The following is a 24,576-nucleotide window of genomic DNA, read 5'->3' on the forward strand; positions in this document are numbered from 1 at the left end:
ACAAGAAACAGCAACAAAATCATACAACCTGTGATGATAAATATTATTCTCTCAAACATTTGCAGACCAGAAACGCTTACGCAAAATTAACAGAATTTCTTTCTAGATCGGTCATTGGGTTTCTAATGCTTATGGACTGCTGGATAAAACTAATCACCCCAAAGCAAATGTGCTTTGACAGTTGTCGCAAAAAAGAAAAGCAGCTCTCTATTGTAAAAATGGAAGTGTGAGCAGTAGTGGTAACTATAGCTGTTTCCTAGGTATCATGTAATATTAAAAAAAGTGTTAATTTCACAGAATAAAAAACGCCTCCCTCCATGAGCCCATCATAGGAAAAGTATGTTAAAAAAAAAAAAAAAAAAAAAAATTGAAAACAGAAATCCATTCCGAGTATAATCTACAAAAGTTAAATACAGTTCTATATTACTGGTGGAAATCACGGAGTAAACTCTCACAGAATACTTAAAAAATTAGTTTAAAAATCTGTCCTCATGGCTTTCATGGAATAAATATTTCATAGTTGTGTGTGTAGATCCATCAACATTTGCTCTGGGTTCAAAATAGCTCTAGCTTTCCCAGTTTTTCGAACCACCTTTTGTTTCCCTTCTTCCTGCTTTTTTTGGGTCGAATGCACAAGTGCTCTGTCCTCTGTTGTAATCTCTGTGGGCTTTTTAACCACACCCATGTCACGCCCGTCACTTTCATTGGTTCGTGGGCTTGCCTTTTAAAATTCACTTGATTTCATTGGTGAAAGGCGTGCACAGTCTTGCATTTTCCGGTGTTTAGCCCTCCTAGAGGGCACTGACCAACTACTGAAAACATAGGAGGCTCCATGTTTGCAGCATGGTTTCTGGACTAATTTTTCTTATTTCCTACACCGCATGATCTTGCTGTATTTTATATAGCAAGAACACGCTATTTTTTTCTTTTTCTTTTTTGGGGGAAATTTTACCATCCCTCCCCTTGAGATATACATTGCCACGCGTCCTAGTTTACAACACCAATAGCTCTAACTTGAGCAAACGTGACACCCATTGCATTGCAAATGCTTGTTTTTATAGTGTTAATCGTTTGCACTGTTAAAGGTATAATAATGCAGGCCTTGTTTACCCATAGCGACTGTCCGCACGCGCAGGGCAAACTAGTCACAAATGCCTGGGAAATCAGTTACGCCAAATGGCTACAATTATAAAGGGATTTATAAGGAGCGCCCTAGGCTAATTCATAATTAAATATACAACAAAAAAACGAAGTTATGTTTCGGTACTCCAACGGTACTAACATGCACATATTTTGACATGGATACGTTCATGCAGATTCCTAATTTTTGATGTTTTTTTAAAGCGAGACACCGACCGAATAAACACTTTAGCATATAACAGATTCAGCAAAATGAGCAAAAATAAAAACGGCAATTACAAGTTTTCAAAGTTATGGGCTTCAATCCAGAAGCAGTAAAAGTCTGGGATGCGCAGTACCTGCGAGCTGGTGCTGCCAAGTTCCTCTTCATAGTTGTCCTCTGCCAATACACGGTTGCCAGGCTACACTATTTACAGCAGTATTAGGTTTAAAAAAAAATATTTTGTAACGGAGGTTCTGGCTGGCTGGCAAACCTTAAAGCAAGGATGCTGTGTAAGGCCTACGTGCTGCAGCGCTGTGAGGTGTTGTCCCACTAGTGTACTGTGGTTTTTTTCAACCACGGTGGAGCATGAAAGAGTGCTCCGTTACAAATGCACATAGAGTATTGTACTAGATTGTTTGTATAGCGCTCCATACCCCTGACTGGGCAGGAATCGCTCGTACTCTAATGAACTCCAGCGTGCCCTTTGAAAGGTGTGTGGCTAGAAGGGTTTGGGTGGGATGTGCCAGTGCACACCTACTTAAAGATTGGTTTGGGCCACAGTCGGTGTTTGTAGTGCAGAGTATTTACCCCCTTCCGGAAGTGGTGGGGGGCTGTCAATACTCTGTGTTGGAGCAGGGACTGAATTGAGAGGCTGTGGTCAGGCAAAATCAGGTGGTGATTGCCGGTTCGTGCCTCGCAGCAAACTAACAAGGCTCGTGGAATAGGGCTACAGGGTACCTCGAGGGTTGGAGGTTATGCAATCCTAAAGGAACTACACTACTCAAAGCAGCGTAAGCTACGTTCTCATAATATGGTGGTAATGTGGTGTCATGCATAAATCGCTTGGACGTTCATAAATCACTTTGCCTTTGGAACCACGCTTTTACATGACTCATGACACATGTATCGGATCATCATGCATATGATGTGTGATATTTTCTACATGCACAGTTACAACCAGACAGTGGTGCACATAGAAGGTGAAGATGAAGTGACAACTTGGTATTGCGGCCTTTGGCTAAGTATTTGATCTACTTAATATAAGAGTTAGAGGACAGTGAGGCAGAGCTCCAAAACTGAATCATCTGAATAACCATGGTAAATCCGGGGAATAAACAGTGGGAATTACTGCCACCATGCAATCCCAATGAGGAAGAAAAATCCGTAAGTGCATCTTTCTCAGAGTTACCATGTCCTTCAGAAGTTGGAGGGTTTGAGTAAGAGTCCCAATCAGATCCCAGTTGCATGAAGGCTATGTCCTAAAAAAGAATTGTGGTTCATACAGTGGCTTGGTGGACAGCACACTAACGCAGAGGGCTGGGCATGGTGGCTAGTGTTGTATAAGCAGAGCCACTGAAATTATGTGACACTGGAGCATCAAAGTATTCAGCAGAGTTGACTAAACTGTGTCAAAAGGCAAATTATGAAGTATTATGCGGAACAATCTCAGGCAGTATTTCACTATTTTGACATTTTAGCACATTAATACTGTCTGGGCAAAAGTTTCCCCTCATTAGCATTTTAATTTCTAATCATGCAAACTAAAATGCAGCAACTTAACCCTTGCAAAACACCTGCCACTCCAGATCACTATTTTTATTTTTTATTTTTTTTACTTATACTAACTTTTTATCTGTGTGAGCGAGAATTTTTTTTTTTGTTAAAATGTCAATTATGTGGCACATTGTGGTTTAAGAGGCGGGTATGTTAAATTCATAACTACGGAAAATACCATGGCTACAGAATTGCATAATTCCACTGGCCTTGGATATATAAGTAACCATCAGCTTGTGAGTACGGACGAGACAGGTTGCATGCAGGAGACAGTTTGTGTTTTAATGAGGGCGATTCTCGTCTGTTGACTTTCTGGTACCTAGTGGCACTTTCATCCGCAGCTAAGGTAGCCATTTCGAATATATAACCGAGAAAAGAAAAAATAGGTATTTTCATACTCCCACTACTCTATCACCCTTCACTGTTTTTGTACTGCTGTGTTTTTTTTTGTTTTCGGTATTCATGTTCTCAACATTTTTAAAGTGCTTTCAACCATTAGCATAGCACCAAAGTGCTTTCTTAATCTGCTTACCCTTGTTGTAATCTTCTGTGACTTCCATCAAAATATTAACTGGCTGTGTTTTGTTGCTCATGGTTAGTAGAGGTTTGTTGAATGTCTAGTTTACCAATGATTCATGGTAGCAAACGCAGAAAGATTTACACTGAAATTAAGAGTGTCTGATGGGCTTTAGAGGGGTCAGGGAACTAAGCAGTTTAAGCATCACGCTCTCTGGTGGGAATTCCTGCTCACACTGAGGAATATTTGTGGTCTTGGGCCCATGCCACCACTCTTTCCCACATAATCAATTTCAGAAGGTTCGTGCTTAGGCAGTAGGAACTGCCTTGCCTGGCATGAAACAGAATAGCAGTATTTTGCCTAACTGAAATCTGAATGTGCCCCAAAAATAAAATGGCATGAAAAGGCCAAACATCAGGCACCTTCTCAAACTTCTCCAAGATGGTCCGACTGAGAGGTTGCTTATATGCAGTAGAGTATATTTTTGCTTTCCGTTCTGAACAGCAGGTGATATCGATAAGTATTAGAATGATTTCTTTTTTTTAAAAAAAGTTATTTTCCTGGTATTTCATGCCCCACAATGCATGCTATTTAAAGATGTGCATAACAACTTTGTGCAACGGTGGAATTGTTCTGAATCTGATCCCAGCGAGATGCTAATAAGCATGTTAAAGGAAAGTGTTCAATGTAAATGTAGTAATTATAGTGTGCTTTCGTGCACTGATATATTTGCATACTATTTACTCATTTCAAACACCTAGGGATGCTGAAACTCCCTTAACAGTTCCATACCACTATCCAAATTGACCACTTACTGCACTAACCTTGTTTTAAGACCAGCACTTAAGAGCAGCCCCTCTGGTATCAACCGAGTTATTGGAACAAATGCAACATATAACTTTCACTAGTGCCAATCGAACTATTAAAGTATCTTAATTAAATCATCCCATGTGCCCAACAACAGTTTCGGACTGGCCTGAGGGCAATCGGGAAAATTCTGATGGGCTGGTCTCACAGGTCAGTGTGTGGGCATTTTTTGGGATGTTTGTATGCTTGTTTTGTTGTCTGGTAGGCCGGACTTTTCAGTTGATATTAAAACACACATTGCCTGCAGCAGTCACAAATCATGCAGTCGTCCATATCAGGCAAAACAAGATAGTTTAAAAAAGTGGCCCACGTTTGCAAATCATGGATATTCCATGTTCAACAACATAAGCACCAAAGAAACTCCAAGAGGAATCAACCGAGATGATGCCATGGCACCAAATTAATTATCCTGGAGGCACCAAGTGACATGTTGCTTTGATAACAACTATTGTATGGGCCCAGCACACACTCGACTATCTCCTTGGCCAACTGTGAGCACCAAATGAGCTAATCCACATGCATCAGGTGACCATCTCAGAGGTATCAACTGAACTACGACATTGGTACCTACTAAGCTGTCTCTCCAGCAGCAACTGGAACAGCTCAATGGCACCAACAGCTATTCTGAAGGTACCAACTTCACTACCTCACTGGCCAAATGAGCTATGTTGCTGGCTTCAAATGAGTCATCCTGCAGGAGTTCAGAGAGCAATTTAACTTGTTCACTGTCCTTACCCAATCTGGAGCATCACAGTGATACCAACTGAATTGCCCAAGACACCAAGTGAACTATAGCACAGTATAATCTATTTTAATGACACCTACTGAGGCATACCACCAGCAGCAATTGAGCAGTGCAACAACTACCAATCCAGCTATAGCACTAATAATCTACTAAACTGTCCTACAGACACTACTGGGATATCCCTCTGGCACCACCAGATCTCCCCTAATAGCATCACCAAGCTGTCTCACACCTCAGTGCCTGGACTATGGTATTACACTGGCACCAACTCAACTGTTGCACACTTAACTGAGATAGCCCATGGGTAACACTTATCCTATCTTGTTACATTGGCACCAACTGAGCTGTCTTAAAGGAACTGAATAAGAAACCATGTACACCAATTGAGCAATCCCACCACCATGCATGTCTGCCTCATCCCCTAGCATGATATACACGACTCTTTGTCTGAGTGAAAACAAGAGGAGTGCAAGGATCGAGGTTTGGCAAATAGGGATGAGAGAATGAAAGACAGCGTGCAAGCGAAAGGTAGGAAATGCAGAGAGGACTAAAGGGCACAGTACAGAATAGTGTTACTACACAGAAAACCTTTGCAAGTTCACACCAAGAGCCGGAGTACTGTTGATTATGTTTGGAAGAAAATTACAAAGATTCATTTAGAGAGATGTAGGGCCAGTTCTCTTTAGGTCTGATGGTAACTAAGACCTTTTAAATGTTACGTTGTATTGGTTTCAGGAAGCCCTGTCTATCCATTCGTCTGTTGCGGTCATTCGCATTTTTCTTCTGCCCTGTATAACATGGGGCACAGTCGGTCCACTTCAGCCAGTGGCTAACTTCAATGTGAGTGGCGGCATTCTATTCTTTTAAAAGGAGCACAGCCACACACAAAGTATCTCATCAGTGAGAATGTGTACGTTTTGAGACCAAAAACAGACTTTTGCTTTTGAGCAACTTTTTCATTAGATTTTGGAGGGCCCTGCAGCTCCTCCACAAATAGTTTTACAAAACTCTGAAAAAACAAAACACGCTTGGTAAAGTCATATGGCTGGTAACAGACATCAGACCAATAGGCTTTGGACAGTTCAGCTGTTTGCAAAAATACCATCTTAAAAAGAAATCATTTGTATGTACAATAGTGAAGTTCTGTTTGTTTATAGGTCCACGCACGCAAATCACTATCACTCGTACATGGGCTTGCCTTTAAAAAATTGTTTCATTGGTAAATGCTTTACGTTTGTGCCTCCTTGTGGCAGTTTTGCTTCTGCCTTGGCCATCGACCCTGTTACATGGATAATTGCATGCTTGCGGAAACGTTTGATTGTGAGCGAACTTTTTTCATTTTGTGTCTCCCTGTCGCTCATGGTGGCCGAGGCTATTTGAAAATGAAAAGTAAAACAGTTGACATAAGCGAGTCAATTCAATTTGTGGCAAGAAAAGTTCAGCTAGGAATTTACAATGCTAGTAGCTCTAACTAGCGCAAAAGCAAGACCCATTGCAAATGCTTGTGGTGGTGTGTGTTTTTTTTTTTTTTTTTTTTTTTAATTTGCCCGCACTTAACAATTTGCAGTGTTTGGGTGGAAACCTCTACTGTAACAACATGTACTTTTTTGTCTTCTTCGCTATAACTTTTGTTCACACATTACCTATTTTAATATATATATAAAAAAAAAATCCTTTCCATTTACTGCTCCCAGTTGAGTTTTTGCCCAAGCTAACCTCCACACTCTTCCATTCCCCGACCACTAAGTTTCACTCAATTGGTTTATTTAAAAAGTTACTTTCACTTACTGGTCTCAATTGTTTTATGACGGGTAAGTCACTATATATTCATTAACTTGTTTTTCATTCATAGTCCTCACTCCGCGGTACCTTTTACTTGCCCTCACGTTATGGTTTCAGTTCAAGAAATTGATTCCCACTCAGTGGTCTCAATTGTATATTTGGCAAGCAAACTTCCGCAGTATCTTCATTTACTTATCTTTAGATCTCAGTTTTCGCTTCTTAACCTCTGCTCGACTACATATTGAGGTTTTATAAAAATACATTGCTTCCCCCTTACAAGTAGTTATATTTTTGGCAGGCAAACTGCTACTTTACAACTATTTCTTAATTTCTGAACCCTGTTTCTCTAACTTTCACTTCGCTGCGTGTAACAATTTTTTAATTTTTTTATTTTGCTGGCATATCTGCTTATCCACTGCAATTTTTGTTGCCATTCTCCTTTGCTTCACCAACCAATCCCTCCTTGCTCTTTTTCTCTTGCATTGATCCCCTTGTGAGATGGTTTTTTTTGCAGCATATCCGGCTTTAGCGTCGCCGACTTTCATATTGCAAAGCACTTTACGTACACAAAAATAATGCTTCAGCTTTTAACTTAATTACCTTTCATCCTTCCTTGGAGATCTGTGAGTAAGCAAGCACCAGGTCTATTCAATTTGTATGTTTAAAACGAGACCTATTGGGTTTGCCGATGCTTGTTTTATATTAATCTCACTTTTCTCTTTGTAGGTTAATAGTTTTGGGTAAATTGGACAAACTGGTGAAAGAATGGATTGCAGAACTCAGTGAAACCAAGGTAAGATCATTCTGAGAGTGCTGACCTGGTCTGCATCGAGAGTGCAAGAACCAGGTTTAAGGAGTAGCAATTTTCTAAAAGTCGGGTTGACTTGGGGGGAGGGGAGGGCGGCAATGTGTTTACTTCTGTTTAATTCCCACTGAGCAGGTATGTTAAAAATGGAAGTAGGTTTCAGTGGAGTATGTATACAAGTTGCTGTGAAAGTTATGTCACTTGCTGGCTTGGATATGCACGAGCATTCTTTTTCTGCAGTTCAGGTTGTGATACAAGCTTCCTTTGCATGATTTGTTTACCCTCCTCTTCTCCAGACAGCCTGCATGTAATTTGTTTTCTTCTTTATCAAGTAAACCTCTACCTGGTCTAGACTGTATGCCTTTCCAAAATTAATTCCGAAGACTGATCTGTCGGGAGTGGTTGTATGACACAACTGTGCATGCCGGAACCATGAATGCCTTCATGCAGTTGGAATTACCTCTGTCGTTTCCACGCATTCCATTACAAATTAAGTTGAAAAAGTATGCTTAGTAAAGGAATATGTGGAAACTGCAAGCATGATTGTTACATAGCCCTCCCGCCCCCAAGCTAAAAACCTACTCCAACCCACCAGCTGTGAGGACCAAAACTAACCCCACCCCTAAAACACCCCCCCTCCCCAAACCCTTGCCCCTGTTTACATAAAGCCCTAAAAAATAAACTGCCCTAAATCCACCACTACCCCTAAAAACTACCCCAACGCTCCCCAGCTCCACTTACCTCCCCACGTCTTCTCCTGATCCTTCCTGCTCTTACTTCTGCACCACTACACTGCTCTCTGCCTTAACCAAGCATATGAGTGGTTTAGGCACACGCGTGGTTAAGGTAGAGAAAAAGGCATTTGTGGTTTAGGCAAGCGTTCTGCTTGCGTGGTAAACGTCCACATGGCTGAGGCCGCGTTGCTTAGGACGCTTCCCGTCAGCATAACATCCTTTGCTTAATCTTGATGGCAAGAGATCAGAATTTTTTTATTTGGTAGTAATAAAGAATCTTTGTACTTTTTGGTTCCTTGGTTCATCTCTTTTGTAACGGCTACATCAAAGCTTGTAATGTAGACTTCTTTGCACCAGCCATTAAAATGGGCTGCTTAGTGTGCAAACTGGGTGCTCTCCCTCAAGGGATGTACCTCTGCTGTGGACTGCCCTCCACAAGAACGGTCATCTAAGCCCGCTTGGGTTTTCTACTATGTGTACACAAGGGGAGATGGAATGTGTGGGTGGGACATTTTTGTACGGGTCAAAATCCAGTACTACTTCCCTACTCTAATAACATCTCTCAGCAAAAGACAGATAATAAGTATTAGTCCAAAGTGGAGCTAATGTTGGATCTTAGTGCTTCTATTTATACATCTAACGTTATTAAGACTTGGGGCCTGATTTAGATATTGGCAGAGGAGGGGATGGATATCACGTCCTCTGAAATCGAAATCCCATTATATCCTATGGGATTTAGATTTAAGCAGATGGGGATATCCATCATCGTTGTGACTGAGTAACTTGTCTGCCAGTATCTATATCCAGTCCTAAGACCCTGGTGTGGGTGAGGGGGCTGCTTTTTTTTTTTCTTTGTTAAATCTTTTGCTGTGAAATCCAACACCCTTTATTTTTGGATTACTGACCAATGAGTACTTTTCCTAATAATTAAATACCTGGAGCGGGCCCAATTCATTTTTCCTGTTAGATTGCTCCCCACGTTATCTGTTCTCGTGAAACCTTAGCCTCCTTGATGATCCACTTGGAAAACATTCTCCCATTGACTCCAAACAAGTACAGTAAATTTAAGAGATGAACCATCAACTGACCACATGAATCTAAACCGCTCTGCATATCCTTATCTGCAGTGCTACAGAAAACAGTTTCCATTCACAAGATGAAAGGGAAGCATTCCAAGAGACTGGGCCTTCACTAAATACTATAATTCATGTCTTTCAGATTCTCAAACAACTCCATAGGCGGACAGATCCAAGATGTTGGCTGAGTAGGACAGACTCACAATAGCTTTGCTCCATCCCGCTAGTATCTACATTAAAACATCTCCTCCCTGGCACCCTGCATGGAGTGAGGCTGAGGCCTCTTCTGACCAGTTTTAGATTTATTGCGGGAGAACCATATTTCTTACAAATGGGGGAGGGGGTATACCTTCAGACTAAACTTTGACTGGTAAAATTGTACAAGTCAAATCAGACACAAGGAACTTACTACAAATCATCAAAGGACCTGTTGGTGCTTTTAAAGTTGCTGGGCCTAATGAGCAGAGACTAAAGCAGCCAACATTGATGATAATCTTGGAAAGTGAGAGGAGGTAATGGGCAGGGGGGGCTGCTGTAGGCTGCAGCCTAGCAAAACAAATGGAAGGCACTACTTAATCTGCTCTTCACCTCACCCAAGGATACCCTGTGCTTGCCCTGTGAGGAATCACCTGAATCCTATAGATCAGTGATACCCAACCTTTTGACTCCCAAGGACCCCCAGTGAATCCCTATTGGAAGCGAGAGCCCCACAAACAATTTGTACAATGTGTTGAGTATTTGCCAAGACACAATTTTCTATTGTGTGCTACAGCCCTGGTTGTTATTGGTAATATTATTCACCTAAGGTCAGTACCCTCCCCAACTTTTTAGCAGGAGAAGTGCCTGCATGCCTGCCCAGGCCTTGAGGTGCACAAACGCTGTTCTGCCTTAAAACAACAAGGGGCACAGCTCCTCTGCACAGGGGCATCAAAATGCCCAGGGGCTGGGCCAAAACACAAGGGGACAATAGCGTTGCCGTGCGAGCCTGATGGAGACCGAAAATAAAATAAGGCTGATCGCTGTTCAGCTTTCCCCTCCAAGGATGAATGGTGATTGGCCTGATTTTATTTTAGTCCGCCACCCCTACGCTGTCATTCACAGCTCTTGGGTGATTCGAGGGTGCATAGGCATTTTCGATGAGGGAAGGCACTAGAGACCTACAGACCCCATGGGAATGTCACAGACCCCTGGGGGTCCGCGAACCAGTTTTTCAACTGCTGCTATAGATTAGTACAGTCCTCTCCTGATAGCATGTGCTTACCACGCTGCTTTGGATAGGAGTGTTATAGTTCAAGGAATAGTATCCACACAAGGGTACATTAGCATATTCATCTTATCCTCACAGGAATAAGGCATTCTATCCTTCAGAAGAAAATGATTGGACAGAAAAGCCTCACCCACATTATCATGATCTGCTTCATAATCTGCTAGTCCACCCTGTCATAGGGTAATATCACCATGTTGGGTTCTCTTAGAACAAGTACTTCTGGCTAAACAAGAGGGTCTAGTCCAAGCATTAAAACTACCTCTGTGTACTCAAGGAAACATCTATTTTATGGGTACACATGGCAGGGTAATAAACAGTTTAGGATATCATGAGCTTATGTCTCTATCATCCTTGCTAGCTACAATTTTCCAAAATGTTTTGTCCCCTCAGAGCCCAAAATGGGCCTTTTTCAGATTAGGACAGGTATCCCTAAAGTATGGCGTGTGTCCTCAGGAGGTAAGAATAGGTCTTCACTTCTACTGGTCTTGTCAGTCTTTTTTTAATTTTTATTTTTAAACCCTATTCTCAAGGTGTTTGTGACCACTAGCCTCACTGGAGGGGAGCAGTCACTCATATGTCAAGACACAGGTCCTGATCATCCAGTTATTTGCGGGACAGTGACGAAAGAATCTCACAAGCCTTGGCCTATTCTTACATATATACACGAGGACCCAGGGGTACCTGTGCAGTATAAATTTAGGCTCTCCGTGTGCTCGAACAGTGAGTGCAAGGTCCAGTGGGGAGTCCAGTTAACAGGGCTCCCCACTGGACATTGCTCTCTCCAATGTTCTCCTTGCCCTCACAGGGTGCACTGGCTTTTGCAGGCAGGCTTATGCTCAAGGGCAGGTGGTCTTTAATTCCTTGAGTGATGTCCCTCACCTAGGTGGAAGACTAGCCACCTCCAACCCCCCAGTCCTCATCACAGGCAGAAGTCTTGCATAGCTTCTCCTCACACAGCCCTGCTGGCTGCTTGGCAGATTCCAGCTTTTGGGGTCTCAAGCTCTCCTTCCTATAGTCCATTTCTGGACCCCAAATGTGACTTGGGAGTCTGAGTCTGAGGTATATGTTTGGGTGTGCTGCTTTTGAAGTTTCCACTCATCTACCCCTCTTCAAAGCAGTGTGTCACCACAGGAGCGACTCCAAAGCTGATAGCCCCACATCAGTCCATGGGAGTGACTGGAGTTCACACCTGGATGTCAGCCACAGAGATAAGTGCATCAAAAAGTTAAAACGGGGCTCCAGCCTTACTCTTTTTGATTTTTCTTATCAGCCCCATGTCCTTCCCAAGATGTGCCCAGGCCCCTTCCTTGGAACCTCTGTTAATCAAAGTGCACCCTTTGATGTGTAGAGAGGAAGCCTAGCTCTCCCCTTTCCAGATTGTGCTAGTGACACGAGGAACCATTCACCATATAGGGCTTGCTTACAATGTAGTAGGGTCATATCCTCTAACACGGGGTGCTCCAAACATGTGTGAGGGTTAGCGTGGTGTCCAAATAGCCTATCATTGACTACAGTAATTTGAGATGCCAGGCGTGTAGCTTGTTCTCAGCCATCCCCAATCTACATTGATGGCACATATTTATCACAAGCCACCTGAAGAATCTGGTCAGCTCCATAAAGGATCAGGAATATTCCTGCATCGCATGCAAAATACAGACATTGTTGCCTTACCCTCCTATACTTGGGAAAGGGCCCCGAGGGAACGTGCGAGCCATAGGACTGCTGCAAAACTATAACAAAATTCAGGAGTAAAATACATATACAAAACCATAGTCCCAAACAGTGAACTAGTAGACATACATGAGTGGCCGATAGTCATTGCTTACGAACATGGAAATACTCATGTACATACTGGTCGAATCGGAGACAACCCATATGAGTCATCACATAATCGGAAAGGAGCATAGAAAACAAACTGCCTGCTGCCATCATGCAGGAGTTAAGTGTTGCCCCATCATAATCCAGGGAAGGATCTAAAAATAACTCAGAATGCAGTAATGTCAAAACGCATACATCTCAATGGACCCAATAAAGTCAAATAGCCCCCACCAAGCCCCCTGTGGAGATTACCTATCTCCCAAGGATGTCTAAGAGGCTGCCCCATGTTATAAAGAGCCATGCTTGCAACGCAGGAGACAACCATTAGGCATAAATATCAAAGATTTGAGGGTGTATAATGACATGCATCCAATGGACAGTCATAAGGAAGATGAACTGAAGAATAACACCTCCATATTAATCACCCCACATCCTGATATATTATATGTGGGGATTGATGTGGGCGATAGAATCGTCATGGTTCCCTAGTCAACACCTTCTGGGATGCCTTTGGACGACTGAACCATATAGTAATTCATTTTTGTTAAACAGTAAGAGGTACGAGCGTGAAACGCTCATAAATGTCTTGCATGTAAAGACAAGGTAACAACACTCGGCTCCTCACAGAGGCGGATAGGAAGTGGTAATGGAAAAACAAAAAAGCTAAAGGAACATAAGTTCCTACTCATTCCTAATCCATTCCTTGAGATGTAACCGGTGGCCGGAAGTGAATGTTTGACGTTGCCTGCCATTTTTATGTAAAAAGAGCATGTATTCTATTGGACCCTGTGACGTAATCACAGGAGTCGAAGTGCAGGTAGATCCCAACAAGTGCCAACTCCTATAGAAAACGGATGTACAGGGAGTGCAGAATTATTAGGCAAATGAGTATTTTGACCACATCATCCTCTTTATGCATGTTGTCTTACTCCAAGCTGTATAGGCTCGAAAGCCTACTACCAATTAAGCATATTAGGTGATGTGCATCTCTGTAATGAGAAGGGGTGTGGTCTAATGACATCAACACCCTATATCAGGTGTGCATAATTATTAGGCAACTTCCTTTCCTTTGGCAAAATGGGTCAAAAGAAGGACTTGACAGGCTCTGAAAAGTCAAAAATAGTGAGATATCTTGCAGAGGGATGCAGCACTCTTAAAATTGCAAAGCTTCTGAAGCGTGATCATCGAACAATCAAGCGTTTCATTCAAAATAGTCAACAGGGTCGCAAGAAGCGTGTGGAAAAACCAAGGCGCAAAATAACTGCCCATGAACTGAGAAAAGTCAAGCCTGCAGCTGCCACGATGCCACTTGCCACCAGTTTGGCCATATTTCAGAGCTGCAACATCACTGGAGTGCCCAAAAGCACAAGGTGTGCAATACTCAGAGACATGGCCAAGGTAAGAAAGGCTGAAAGACGACCACCACTGAACAAGACACACAAGCTGAAACGTCAAGACTGGGCCAAGAAATATCTCAAGACTGATTTTTTTAAGGTTTTATGGACTGATGAAATGAGAGTGAGTCTTGATGGGCCAGATGGATGGGCCCGTGGCTGGATTGGTAAAGGGCAGAGAGCTCCAGTCCGACTCAGACGCCAGCAAGGTGGAGGTGGAGTACTGGTTTGGGCTGGTATCATCAAAGATGAGCTTGTGGGGCCTTTTTGGGTTGAGGATGGAGTCAAGCTCAACTCCCAGTCCTACTGCCAGTTCCTGGAAGACACCTTCTTCAAGCAGTGGTACAGGAAGAAGTCTGCATCCTTCAAGAAAAACATGATTTTCATGCAGGACAATGCTCCATCACACGCGTCCAAGTACTCCACAGCGTGGCTGGCAAGAAAGGGTATAAAAGAAGGAAATCTAATGACATGGCCTCCTTGTTCACCTGATCTGAACCCCATTGAGAACCTGTGGTCCATCATCAAATGTGAGATTTACAAGGAGGGAAAACAGTACACCTCTCTGAACAGTGTCTGGGAGGCTGTGGTTGCTGCTGCACGCAATGTTGATGGTGAACAGATCAAAACACTGACAGAATCCATGGATGGCAGGCTTTTGAGTGTCCTTGCAAAGAAAGGTGGCTATATTGGTCACTGATTTGTTTTTGTTTTGTTTTTGAATGTCAGAAATGTATATTTGTGAATGTTGAGATGTTATATTGGTTTCACTGGTAATAATAAATAATTGAAATGGGTATATATTTTTTTTTGTTAAGTTGCCTAATAATTATGCACAGTAATAGTCACCTGCACACACAGATATCCCCCTAACATAGCTAAAACTAAAAACAAACTAAAAACTACTTCCAAAAATATTCAGCTTTGATATTAATGAGTTTTTTGGGTTCATTGAGAACATGGTTGTTGTTCAATAATAAAATTAATCCTCAAAAATACAACTTGCCTAATAATTCTGCACTCCCTGTAAATGCCGTTCAAAAAGAGGTAAATGTGTGAAAATGCTCATAAACGTCTTACGCATAAAGACCCGGTAACACTCTGCTCCTCAGAGTGGCATAGATAGTGGTAATAAACAAGAGTTAAAAGCAGTTTTAGGCTGTGGAGAGCACAGAACGACACAGTACTAATTTCTTAGGTAAAAAGGGTCCCACAAGGTTCAATGCCCAATGGGACTTCTAAAGATAGATCTAGAGACAACTGAAGTTTTTTGGGCCATCTATTGATGAAGATCAGCTAATCCTGTGTAAATACTCTGGGCCGCCATGATTTATACGAAAAAAACCGAACATTGTTTGTCATCATTCAGTCCAGGCAAACGTGTCTTAAGTCTGAACACCCATCTTTGTTCCCTTTCTAGTAGGTTCTTTGACGTAGTTGTAGGATTAGTGACTACATCAAGAACAATCCACTATAAATTGTCAGGGGTATGTTTCTCAAAATGTGTACTAAGCTTGGTGGTGGACCGTGCACATCTGATGTTACTACGGTGTAAATATTTTTTCCTTAATATTTCTACACATTACAGATACTCTCAGGGTCTCTGTAGTGAAGACTAGGTTTTTCCTGGTTTTGGTCCTGAAGAAACTCCATCTTTCAACGACAACATAGGTGTGAAATATGTCGACAAACACACTGGGTTAAAGGAGAAATTTCCTTTGCCCATCTTCCATTTTTTGCCAAGCGCAGGAACGTTTATTTCCAGTGTCACGCCCCCTATGTTTTTCACCTCGACAGACCCTTCATTGATCAGTAAACACATGTTTTAGGCTCTATAGTCCATCTTAACACACTCCTAGTCCCTGGAAGGCGGGTTGGGAGCACACTGCCTCACATCCCAGTCGAGTTCGCCCCTTTGCATCCTGGTAAATGCAGTTCAAATTTAATGCTTACTTGAAAGTGTCCGTAGTTTTTCACTAAAGTTAGTGCAGTCATTGCTGTTCATCTCTATACACGTGTTTCAGGGTAGTTGCCCCTCATCAGTAGAGTAGAAAGCATCAAAAAATATCTGGGGTTGCTGGAAATGCTGCCAAAATCGTCTCAGGTCTAGTACCACTCACAGGCTCACAGGTGCGTCTCCAGAGCTCGTCAGCTCAATGGCTCAAGGGAGCCTTTTAACAGGAAGGCGGGTTGGGAGCACACTGCCTCACATCCCAGTCGAGTTCGCCCCTTTGCATCCTGGTAAATGACTCCTAGTCCCTCACTTCTCCCCCATGTAGGTTTGAGTCTATCCTTACCGCCACTTATCAAAAGATCTCTGGCAAAGAGTCCCTTTTGAGGGACCAGTCTGGTATTGTAGCGCTAGTTCGACGTGGAGCAGCCTCTACGATGACACCCATTTGGGTGTGTGAGGGCTCTTAGTTCTAATTATTGAAGTTCCTGGTTGACTGGACTTAAGAAGTGGGGTCCAAGTGAGACCTATCTCAGAACAGTATACCTTGGTATATTGTATTTGACTGTTGTGAGACTGTACACTGACCAGGTCAATTTTCCCGGTCCCTTCACTGTATGAAGTATTTCTGCATTGTATCAGGACCTAGAAGGGATAGGTTTCATTCTGCAAGGTAGGAAGTTTCTCAGTTTTGAATCAAATTTGCTATCTTTAGTTGCTCTCAAACTTATTGACTGGTAAAATTGAAATGAGTCGAGCCCTTATTCTTTGTGGTGATCCTCTGCTGGACATTTCTAATGAGTTTATACTGTTGACTAACCACAAGCAATCTGTTTTTCAGAACCTCCCCCCTTCAATTGTGGCTAATGTTGGTGGAAAGATTTTTACTTTTGGTTCGTACAGGCTTGGAGTACACACAAAAGGTATATATGCATGCTACACTATAGCTCATAAGAAGCAAATTTAAATTGTACTTTTTCATTCCGTTTGTGGTGGGTAGTTGAGGACAATGTAACTTACATGGCCTGTTAACTTGTTTTCTGGGTTTAAAATGATTACATTATTGGAGATGTAAAATATGAATTTTCCTGGTTGGTTTAACCTAGCGCTGCTACCTTACGTGTATTCTCCAGTTGCCAGTATTTTATTATACGAGTTAGTCAATTTACACGTTTTGGAGGCAGTGTTCTGTACTAAATGTAAGTGTATAAAGCAGCTGACTTTGTGGTAGACCATGCTGGCGGGCAAGTTGATTGTTTCTTCCTTATTGTCAGTTTGGCAAGCTCTTTGATGCACTGCAGTAGTTAAGTGCTGGATGCTTAGTTTTGCTCCAGCACAAGTACCTCCCCACCTGGCTGCTTGACTCCTTTTCCTAAACGCAGGGAGCCATCACACTGGTAAGTCGAGAGGAGGGCTTTCAAAAAGCTATGCAAACCACAATAGAGCAAGGTTGCTGAGCTACATAAGGCAATAAAACCTATTAACACCTCATTGATGCTTCCAACCTTCTGTCCATGCTTCTGCTAACCCCTTTTGTTACCGATTTAAAATCAGAAAATCTAAAGCAGTTGCTTTGACCAGCAGAACAGCAGGACGAAATTCTTCATGATTGTAGGGATCCACTAGGAGAATACTCTTTTTCAATGACAACCTCTATTGGTGACTGGGAGCAATCCTGCAGGATCTTGATATGACATGAAACAAGCATTTTCAATGCAACGGGTCTCGCATTTGCTCGAGTTAGAGCTATTAGCGCTTTTAAAGCAAAAAAAAAACGCAGCTCGATCGCGCTACGTAAAATGCAGGGCGATCGCGCTGGGTGGAAAATAAACAGATAAAGTAGTCCGGACTCCAGGCTGAAAACATCCTACCTCGTAGGTTTTTGGTAGTTTACCGGTGCTGTGTAGGTGGGCTAAACACCAGTAATGAATTATGCATGCCTTTCACAAATGAAAGCAAGTGGATTTTAAAAGGCAAGCCCACGAACCAATGTAAGTGACTGATGTGTCATGGGCGTGGTTTCAAGCCCAAAGAGATAACAGAATGCACGGAGCACTTTGTGCTCGCCCATAAAAATGAAAACCTCCCACCTAGCAATATTACCAACCAGAAATACCCGGCATTGATGACCATAAGTGTCAGGTTAACAAAAAAGGCACTAAGCTGGGAATACTGCTTGCTGAGATGCAACCCCTAGTGATGTAGTAACAAGTTAAAAATCCGGGAGCTGTGCAGAGTGCAAGACGGCAATATAGTTGGCCAATCAACACAATAGTTTTTTGAGCAAATATTCTCCACACCAGCAGTTTGTGAGACTCTAGGACCTTTTGGAACATAATTCATTGATTCAAAAATGACAACACTGCTGTATGGGGAAAATATGTGAGTACGGATGGACTCTGTGAAAACATTATTCAGTGATGCAAGAGCCCCAGGCATTCCCAATGGATGGGACCCACAAGGCTGTAGCAGCCCTTTGATCCAGCCAAAACATCTGCCTCGTCGGCTCAGAGTATCCCGCTTTTGCCGATTTGACTCTGGCCACCTCTGCACTGAAACAATTACCAAAAAAACCTTCCATTTCGGCCCTGGAACCGATCCTTAAGACTGACTGAGAGGCTCAATCCAAAGCAAAAGATACACATTCAGCCTTCTGCTGTGCCTAATTCATCAAAGCGCCAGTTTTATTTTGGAAAGTCTATCAACCCACCTTTACTTACTTTCAAAAACGAAAAAAGGGACTTTGGAACCAGTCCTCCACAGCCTCTTTTGACTGTTTCTCCACCGCCACCTTATGCACCTCCCTCACCACTATCACCTCCATCACATCACTCTCAGTGAAATAGGATCACTCCACACAGCTCTCCAGTCTTACACTGGGGATTGAGGGAGGGGGTGACAATGAACCGCACACCACAGACCCCTTTCCTGGGTTATTGATCCAGACCTATCTCCAGCTAAGCCTTCACCCCCTGATGAGGAAACATCCTTCTTGGAGCTTATAGCTAGAGCAGCTGCCCATCACCAGGTTCGCTTGCACAAAGATCCCCATCGAAGATGACTTTCTCTTTGAGACGGACACTTCTACCATTAGGGCATACCATTAGGGCATACCAAAATTTGCCCAGGCTAAAAGGAATGCTTCATCACTCAGACTAGATTTTTAAAGATCTGGTGCAGGCATGTATTACAGCAAGGATGGACAAAATATACAAAGCTGCACCCTCAGACCCACCGTACATCAAGGGCCAACTCCTTCCAGACTTGCTGGTGGTGTTGAATGCCCGTAAGAGGGCAAATTCCTGTAAATAAGATGCCCTTCCATCCTACAGTCTAAACTCATTGATGCTTTGGGGAAAATGGTGGCATTGCACACAACCAACCATTGGAGCATTGACAATACCCAAGGGGTGCCAAGATGCGACAGGGCCCACTGGGATGAAATGGAGGAAACATCAACATCACCATGCCGAGTATTAAAAAAGAGGCCACTGGGGTGGAGCCAAGATGGCGGCATGATCGGAGTGCCACTGCAGAGCTCGGTCGTTCGGTTTCAGACCGAAAGCAGCTAGTGCCACATAGACCATCGTCCTGCCCAGCAGACCGCAGTCTGGGATGCCTGGACTAACTGGGCAGCATTCTGGGCACTGGAGACCAGAATGAAAACTCTGAGGCTGGCCATGGAGTTGTGGTGGGGCAACAAGATGGCAGCAACGGCTGAGTGAGATGGACGGCCCGGCCACAGAGGAACCAGGAGATGTTGGCGGTGAGAGCATATAGATTCTCCTCTCCCTCTCCTCTCCTCGAGCGTGCTCTGTGACAGGGGAAAAAAGTGGCACCCTCCGCCGCTCAGACCACAGACCGAACCAGCTACGCTGGGATAATGGAGAGGCAGTGAACGCACGGTGAGGCAGGAGGTGACCGTAGGCTTTTATGTGAAGGACAGCTGAGTGACACTCTTGACAGGTGAGCAGAGGGGGACCAGAGCGATATAGTGGGGATGCTATCTCCCACACCCCAGCTCACGTAAGGAGGGAGCGGAGACTGGTACAGGAGAGGCTAGAGAGGGTCATGGACTTCCCCAGCAGAGGCAAGCAAGGCCGAATACAAAGTGTGTAGTCCGGAAACCTGGGCAGGAAATGACACCAGAGGGACCTCCGGGCAGTGGGCTTGGGACTGGAGGTAATCCCCAAGAGGGAGAGCCTGGAAAAGCAATAAAGGAACCCAAAGTACAGGACGCATGATCCCCGGTGAGGACAAGTAGGGATAGTGCCACAGAACGCCTTGGATCTCGTCCCCAACCCCTCCTTTTCTCCACAGGAGTGGGATGTACAGGAGGAGGGAGTGAACATCTTGGATGAGTTGCAAGATATCTGGAGTTACAGACTGTGAACCTGTGAGCAGATAGAGGGAACTAGGGGTGGTAGTGGAACTTTAGGCAGGAGGTGCTCTGGTCCAGTAGTAACAGGAATATCACACACAAAAACAACATGGCAGCACAAAGGCAAAGCAAGAAGGAGGGCAACTTAAAAGAACTGTTCGCAAAAACCCCAGCGAAGAAACAGGACCACATCCAGGGAGCGGCACCCTACGGAGTGTAAAACACTGGAGAGCAGGCGGAAGTGAATACAACACTGATAACGAAATCATTGCTAGAGAACCTGTTTGGGGGGGGGGCTATGAGTCAACCTGGCTAGTCTTAAACCAGAGATTGCCACCGCGACTAAGGAAATTAAAAGGGAGGTAGAGGAGATGGAACAGCGAATAGACATGGTGGAACATACGCAGGACACCCAAGTGGATCACCACAGGCATGAACTTCTTACCCTCCAAGAGGCTAACTGTGATCCACAATACAGGCTGGAAGACCTAGAGTATAGGGCATGGCACTCCAACATATGTATTAGAGGGGGACATGCATAAGCATCACCAGGGCCACTGGAACATTTTGAGATACGCCTGTTCCGACATGTTACGCCAGCACTCGAAGACCAAGAGATAAAACTGGACTGCACACACAGCAGGTCGTCCAGCCCAGGCCCCTGGATAGGCACAGGATATACTTATGTGCCTTCACCATTACAGAAAGAACACATTTTAGCAGCAACCAATGTGAATGCAATAGACTTTGAGGACCACAAAATATACTTATATCAAGATCTTTCGCTGCTAACACTGCAGCGTAGACTGGCCCTGCGGCCTATCACAACCATGCTCCAAGGAAAAGAAATTCACTACAAGCGGGGTCACCCCTTCAAGCTGCAATTTGTATGGCAAAATGAAACCCGTACTATCCACACTATCTGAGGTGAAATCCCTCCCTGACATGTCTGTGGAGCTGGACCGTCTCTCTGCCAGTGACACCGACCAGACCGTGCACCCAGACGCTGGAAATCACGGGCACGCAACTCAACAACACAAAGGGAAAACCCATAAACCATCAGAAACGGAAAGCAGGAGGGGAAAAAGCAGAGCTGTTGCGCAGCTTGAGGCGCCGGGAGAGTGTCTCCGAGACAGAGACCCCTAAAAACTTACAGAACGGACACTTGAGGGGACAAGACAGTAAACGTGGGGGAGACCCTGTCCTTCAACCCTGCATAAGGAATGTACTGAGCGGGATACCTGACCAATACAAGCAACTGAACCCAACTGGGAGCAGGAGAACAGATGAGAACAACAGCGATGCTCCCTGATATGGAAGAGATCGACTTGGAACAGTGGGATTTACCCCCGCCACCCCAACACATTTAACTTAACTTGAGTCCCCAGCCGGGAACTGGTTTAATGTTTCTTATTTTATGGTGTACTGACTGTTTCTGCCACACCTTATCTCTTGATACTAGTACGAATACCGCAGGTACTTGATTCACCTACATGCCGGCTAAGCACCCCGAGAATACCCCCATGCTAAATTACCCCACACACATGGCTACTGAGGTACTTAGTCTCAATGCTCCACTAAAGAGGCAAGCTTTACTTTGACTCCCTGGGGAGTCTAAATGTGATTTATGTCTGCTACAGGAGGCACAATTGCTGCAAGCCGACTAGAAACAATTGGGATCCTGCTGGTTCGATAGACAATTTCACTCTTCAGGGCTGGGGGAAGTGGGGGTTGTGGTGGGGGGGGGGGGGGTTGCGATTCTGGCTACACGTTTCAGGGGTATAAACTAACAGTGGCATGTATCTATGGCTCTAATGACCAACAAGAAGTGTTTCTTAGGGAAGCTATTGGACTGGTACTCACTACCAATGATAGGGATGTTCTCATAGGAGGTGATTTTAATGTGGTTCCCGATGCCCTTTTGGAAAGATCAGTATAAAGATGCAGGCGGGAGCATACTCTGTGGGCTTTCGCCACTGGTTGCGGAAGGAGGGTTTGACTGATGTTTGGCGCATTCACAATCTGACACTTGAGTAAAAAAAAAAAATAATAATAATTCTCAGCGACTCACCAGACATGAGTAGACTTTTTAGCCACACAGGGTCTCCTGCACAGGATTAAACAAAGATGGGAGTGGGGGGCCCTTTCTGATCATGTGCCGATTACACTACATTTTGCAGTACCAGACTCGAGGCTGAGGCCCAGGTTATGGAGACTGAATACTAAACTTGTCTCTTGTGCTATGGTCGGCATAGAAATAAGGGATACGATTAGATCATATTTGACCCTTAATGATACACCGGAGATTTTGATAGTTGGGATATGGGAACCTCTGAAGGTGGTGGTTAGAGGACAATTTATAGCCATCGCCACTCGATCTAACACTCTCTGGAGGGAGAAACCTCACCAACTGGAAGCCAAGGTAAAAACTGGAGGAGAGGCATAGAGGAATGGGTGCAATGGACATAAAACGCCAGTTTGGGGTAGCGTGCAAACACCTGAAGGCCTTAGATTTAGGCACAGCTGGACATGCGCTGCTATGTACTAGGCAAATGTATTATGTGGGGGAAGGGGGGAGGAAGACAGGGCGGGACCACTTCTGGCCCATCGATTACAAGCACAGGCAACGCAGAGTAAACGTGATCCAGACTCAGAATTGCGAGACCGTTCAGTGATGGGGTGATTCTGCAGGAAGAGTTTTACACCTCTTTACACAAGGGAGAACTTAGACACATCAGCAATAAACACTTATTTAGATTCAATGCCCTTGCCCCCAAATCCCTCAAGTGACCGCCACGGCCCTAGACAAGGACATTACTTCCACTGAAGTTTTGCTAGCTATACAACGTATCTCCTTGGGGAAGGTGCTGGGGAAGCTGGGTTTGGAGCTGAATTTTAGAAACTGGAGATATTTTGTTACCAATAATGGCATGGCTTTCTAACAGCTTTGCAAATTCAGGAATACTTACTCCCTAGATGCAAGTGGGAACAATCATGGTCATCCCTAAACCCAAGCTGGACCCAGCTCCCTGCTCTTCCTATAGACCTGTCACATTACTGAATATGGATGTGAAACTTTTCACTAGTGTTCTGGCAAACAGACTTGAGCCTGTATTTGCAGGGATTGGTAGGTCCAGACCAGACTGGGTTTATCCCAGAGAGAACTTGTGCCAATAACATTAGGAGGTTGTCACCTTTTAGACAAGGTAGGAAGATCCAATGGCTCCCCAAGGTGCATCATGCTCTGAGTTTATATCTCCCCTGTTCTGCGAACCACAAATGCCATTTATTGACAATCCTGATTCTCTTCCCCCCACACTCTCCTCTTACTGGGAACTCTCAAGACCCGCCAGGACTCCAATAGTAAGAATTGGAGATCTTTTCGATGCCCGAGGCATTATAGACTCTAGCCAACTGCCATCAGATTAAGGTCTCCCACACACTGTGCATTTGCAGTGCCTAGCACTCCAACATTGGGTGTCCTCCCCAGGAATCAAACTACATGCGAGAAGGCCACTCCTTCCCTTTGAGAAATGGTTAACACGCATGTAAGGAAATGCCTCCTTGGCATGGTTGCCCCCTGACTTTTTGCCTTTGCTGATGCTATGTTTACAATTGAAAGTGTGCTGAGGCCTGCTAACCAGGCCCCAGCACCAGTGTTCTTTCCCTAACCTGTACTTTTGTATCCACAATTGGCAGACCCTGGCATCCAGATAAGTCCCTTGTAACTGGTACTTCTAGTACCAAGGGCCCTGATGCCAAGGAAGGTCTCTAAGGGCTGCAGCATGTCTTATGCCACCCTGGAGACCTCTCACTCAGCACAGACACACTGCTTGCCAGCTTGTGTGTGCTAGTGAGGACAAAACGAGTAAGTCGACATGGCACTCCCCTCAGGGTGCCATGCCAGCCTCTCACTGCCTATGCAGTATAGGTAAGCCACCCCTCTAGCAGGCCTTACAGCCCTAAGGCAGGGTGCACTATACCATAGGTGAGGGTACCAGTGCATGAGCATGGTACCCCTACAGTGTCTAAACAAAACCTTAGACATTGTAAGTGCAGGGTAGCCATAAGAGTATATGGTCTGGGAGTCTGTCAAACACGAACTCCACAGCACCATAATGGCTACACTGAAAACTGGGAAGTTTGGTATCAAACTTCTCAGCACAATAAATGCACACTGATGCCAGTGTACATTTTATTGTAAAATACACCACAGAGGGCACCTTAGAGGTGCCCCCTGAAACTTAACCGACTGTCTGTGTAGGCTGACTAGTTCCAGCAGCCTGCCACGCCAGAGACATGTTGCTGGCCCCATGGGGAGAGTGCCTTTGTCACTCTGAGGC

At 44.2% G+C, this 24,576-nt stretch overlaps 1 protein-coding gene across 1 annotated transcript in view; it reads left to right on the forward strand.

Annotated features, from left to right (window-relative positions):
• Window positions 1-24,576, forward strand: part of PAPOLG (poly(A) polymerase gamma) — a 523,629-nt gene that overhangs the window by 49,392 nt on the left and 449,661 nt on the right. The window contains exons 3-4 of the mRNA XM_069234379.1: window positions 7,534-7,600; window positions 16,694-16,775. Coding sequence (XP_069090480.1) covers window positions 7,534-7,600; window positions 16,694-16,775 — 149 coding nt within the window. The remainder of the gene's footprint in view (window positions 1-7,533; window positions 7,601-16,693; window positions 16,776-24,576) is intronic.

The sequence above is a fragment of the Pleurodeles waltl genome, chromosome 5 (genome assembly GCF_031143425.1).
Source record: "Pleurodeles waltl isolate 20211129_DDA chromosome 5, aPleWal1.hap1.20221129, whole genome shotgun sequence".
Taxonomy (NCBI): domain Eukaryota; kingdom Metazoa; phylum Chordata; class Amphibia; order Caudata; family Salamandridae; genus Pleurodeles; species Pleurodeles waltl.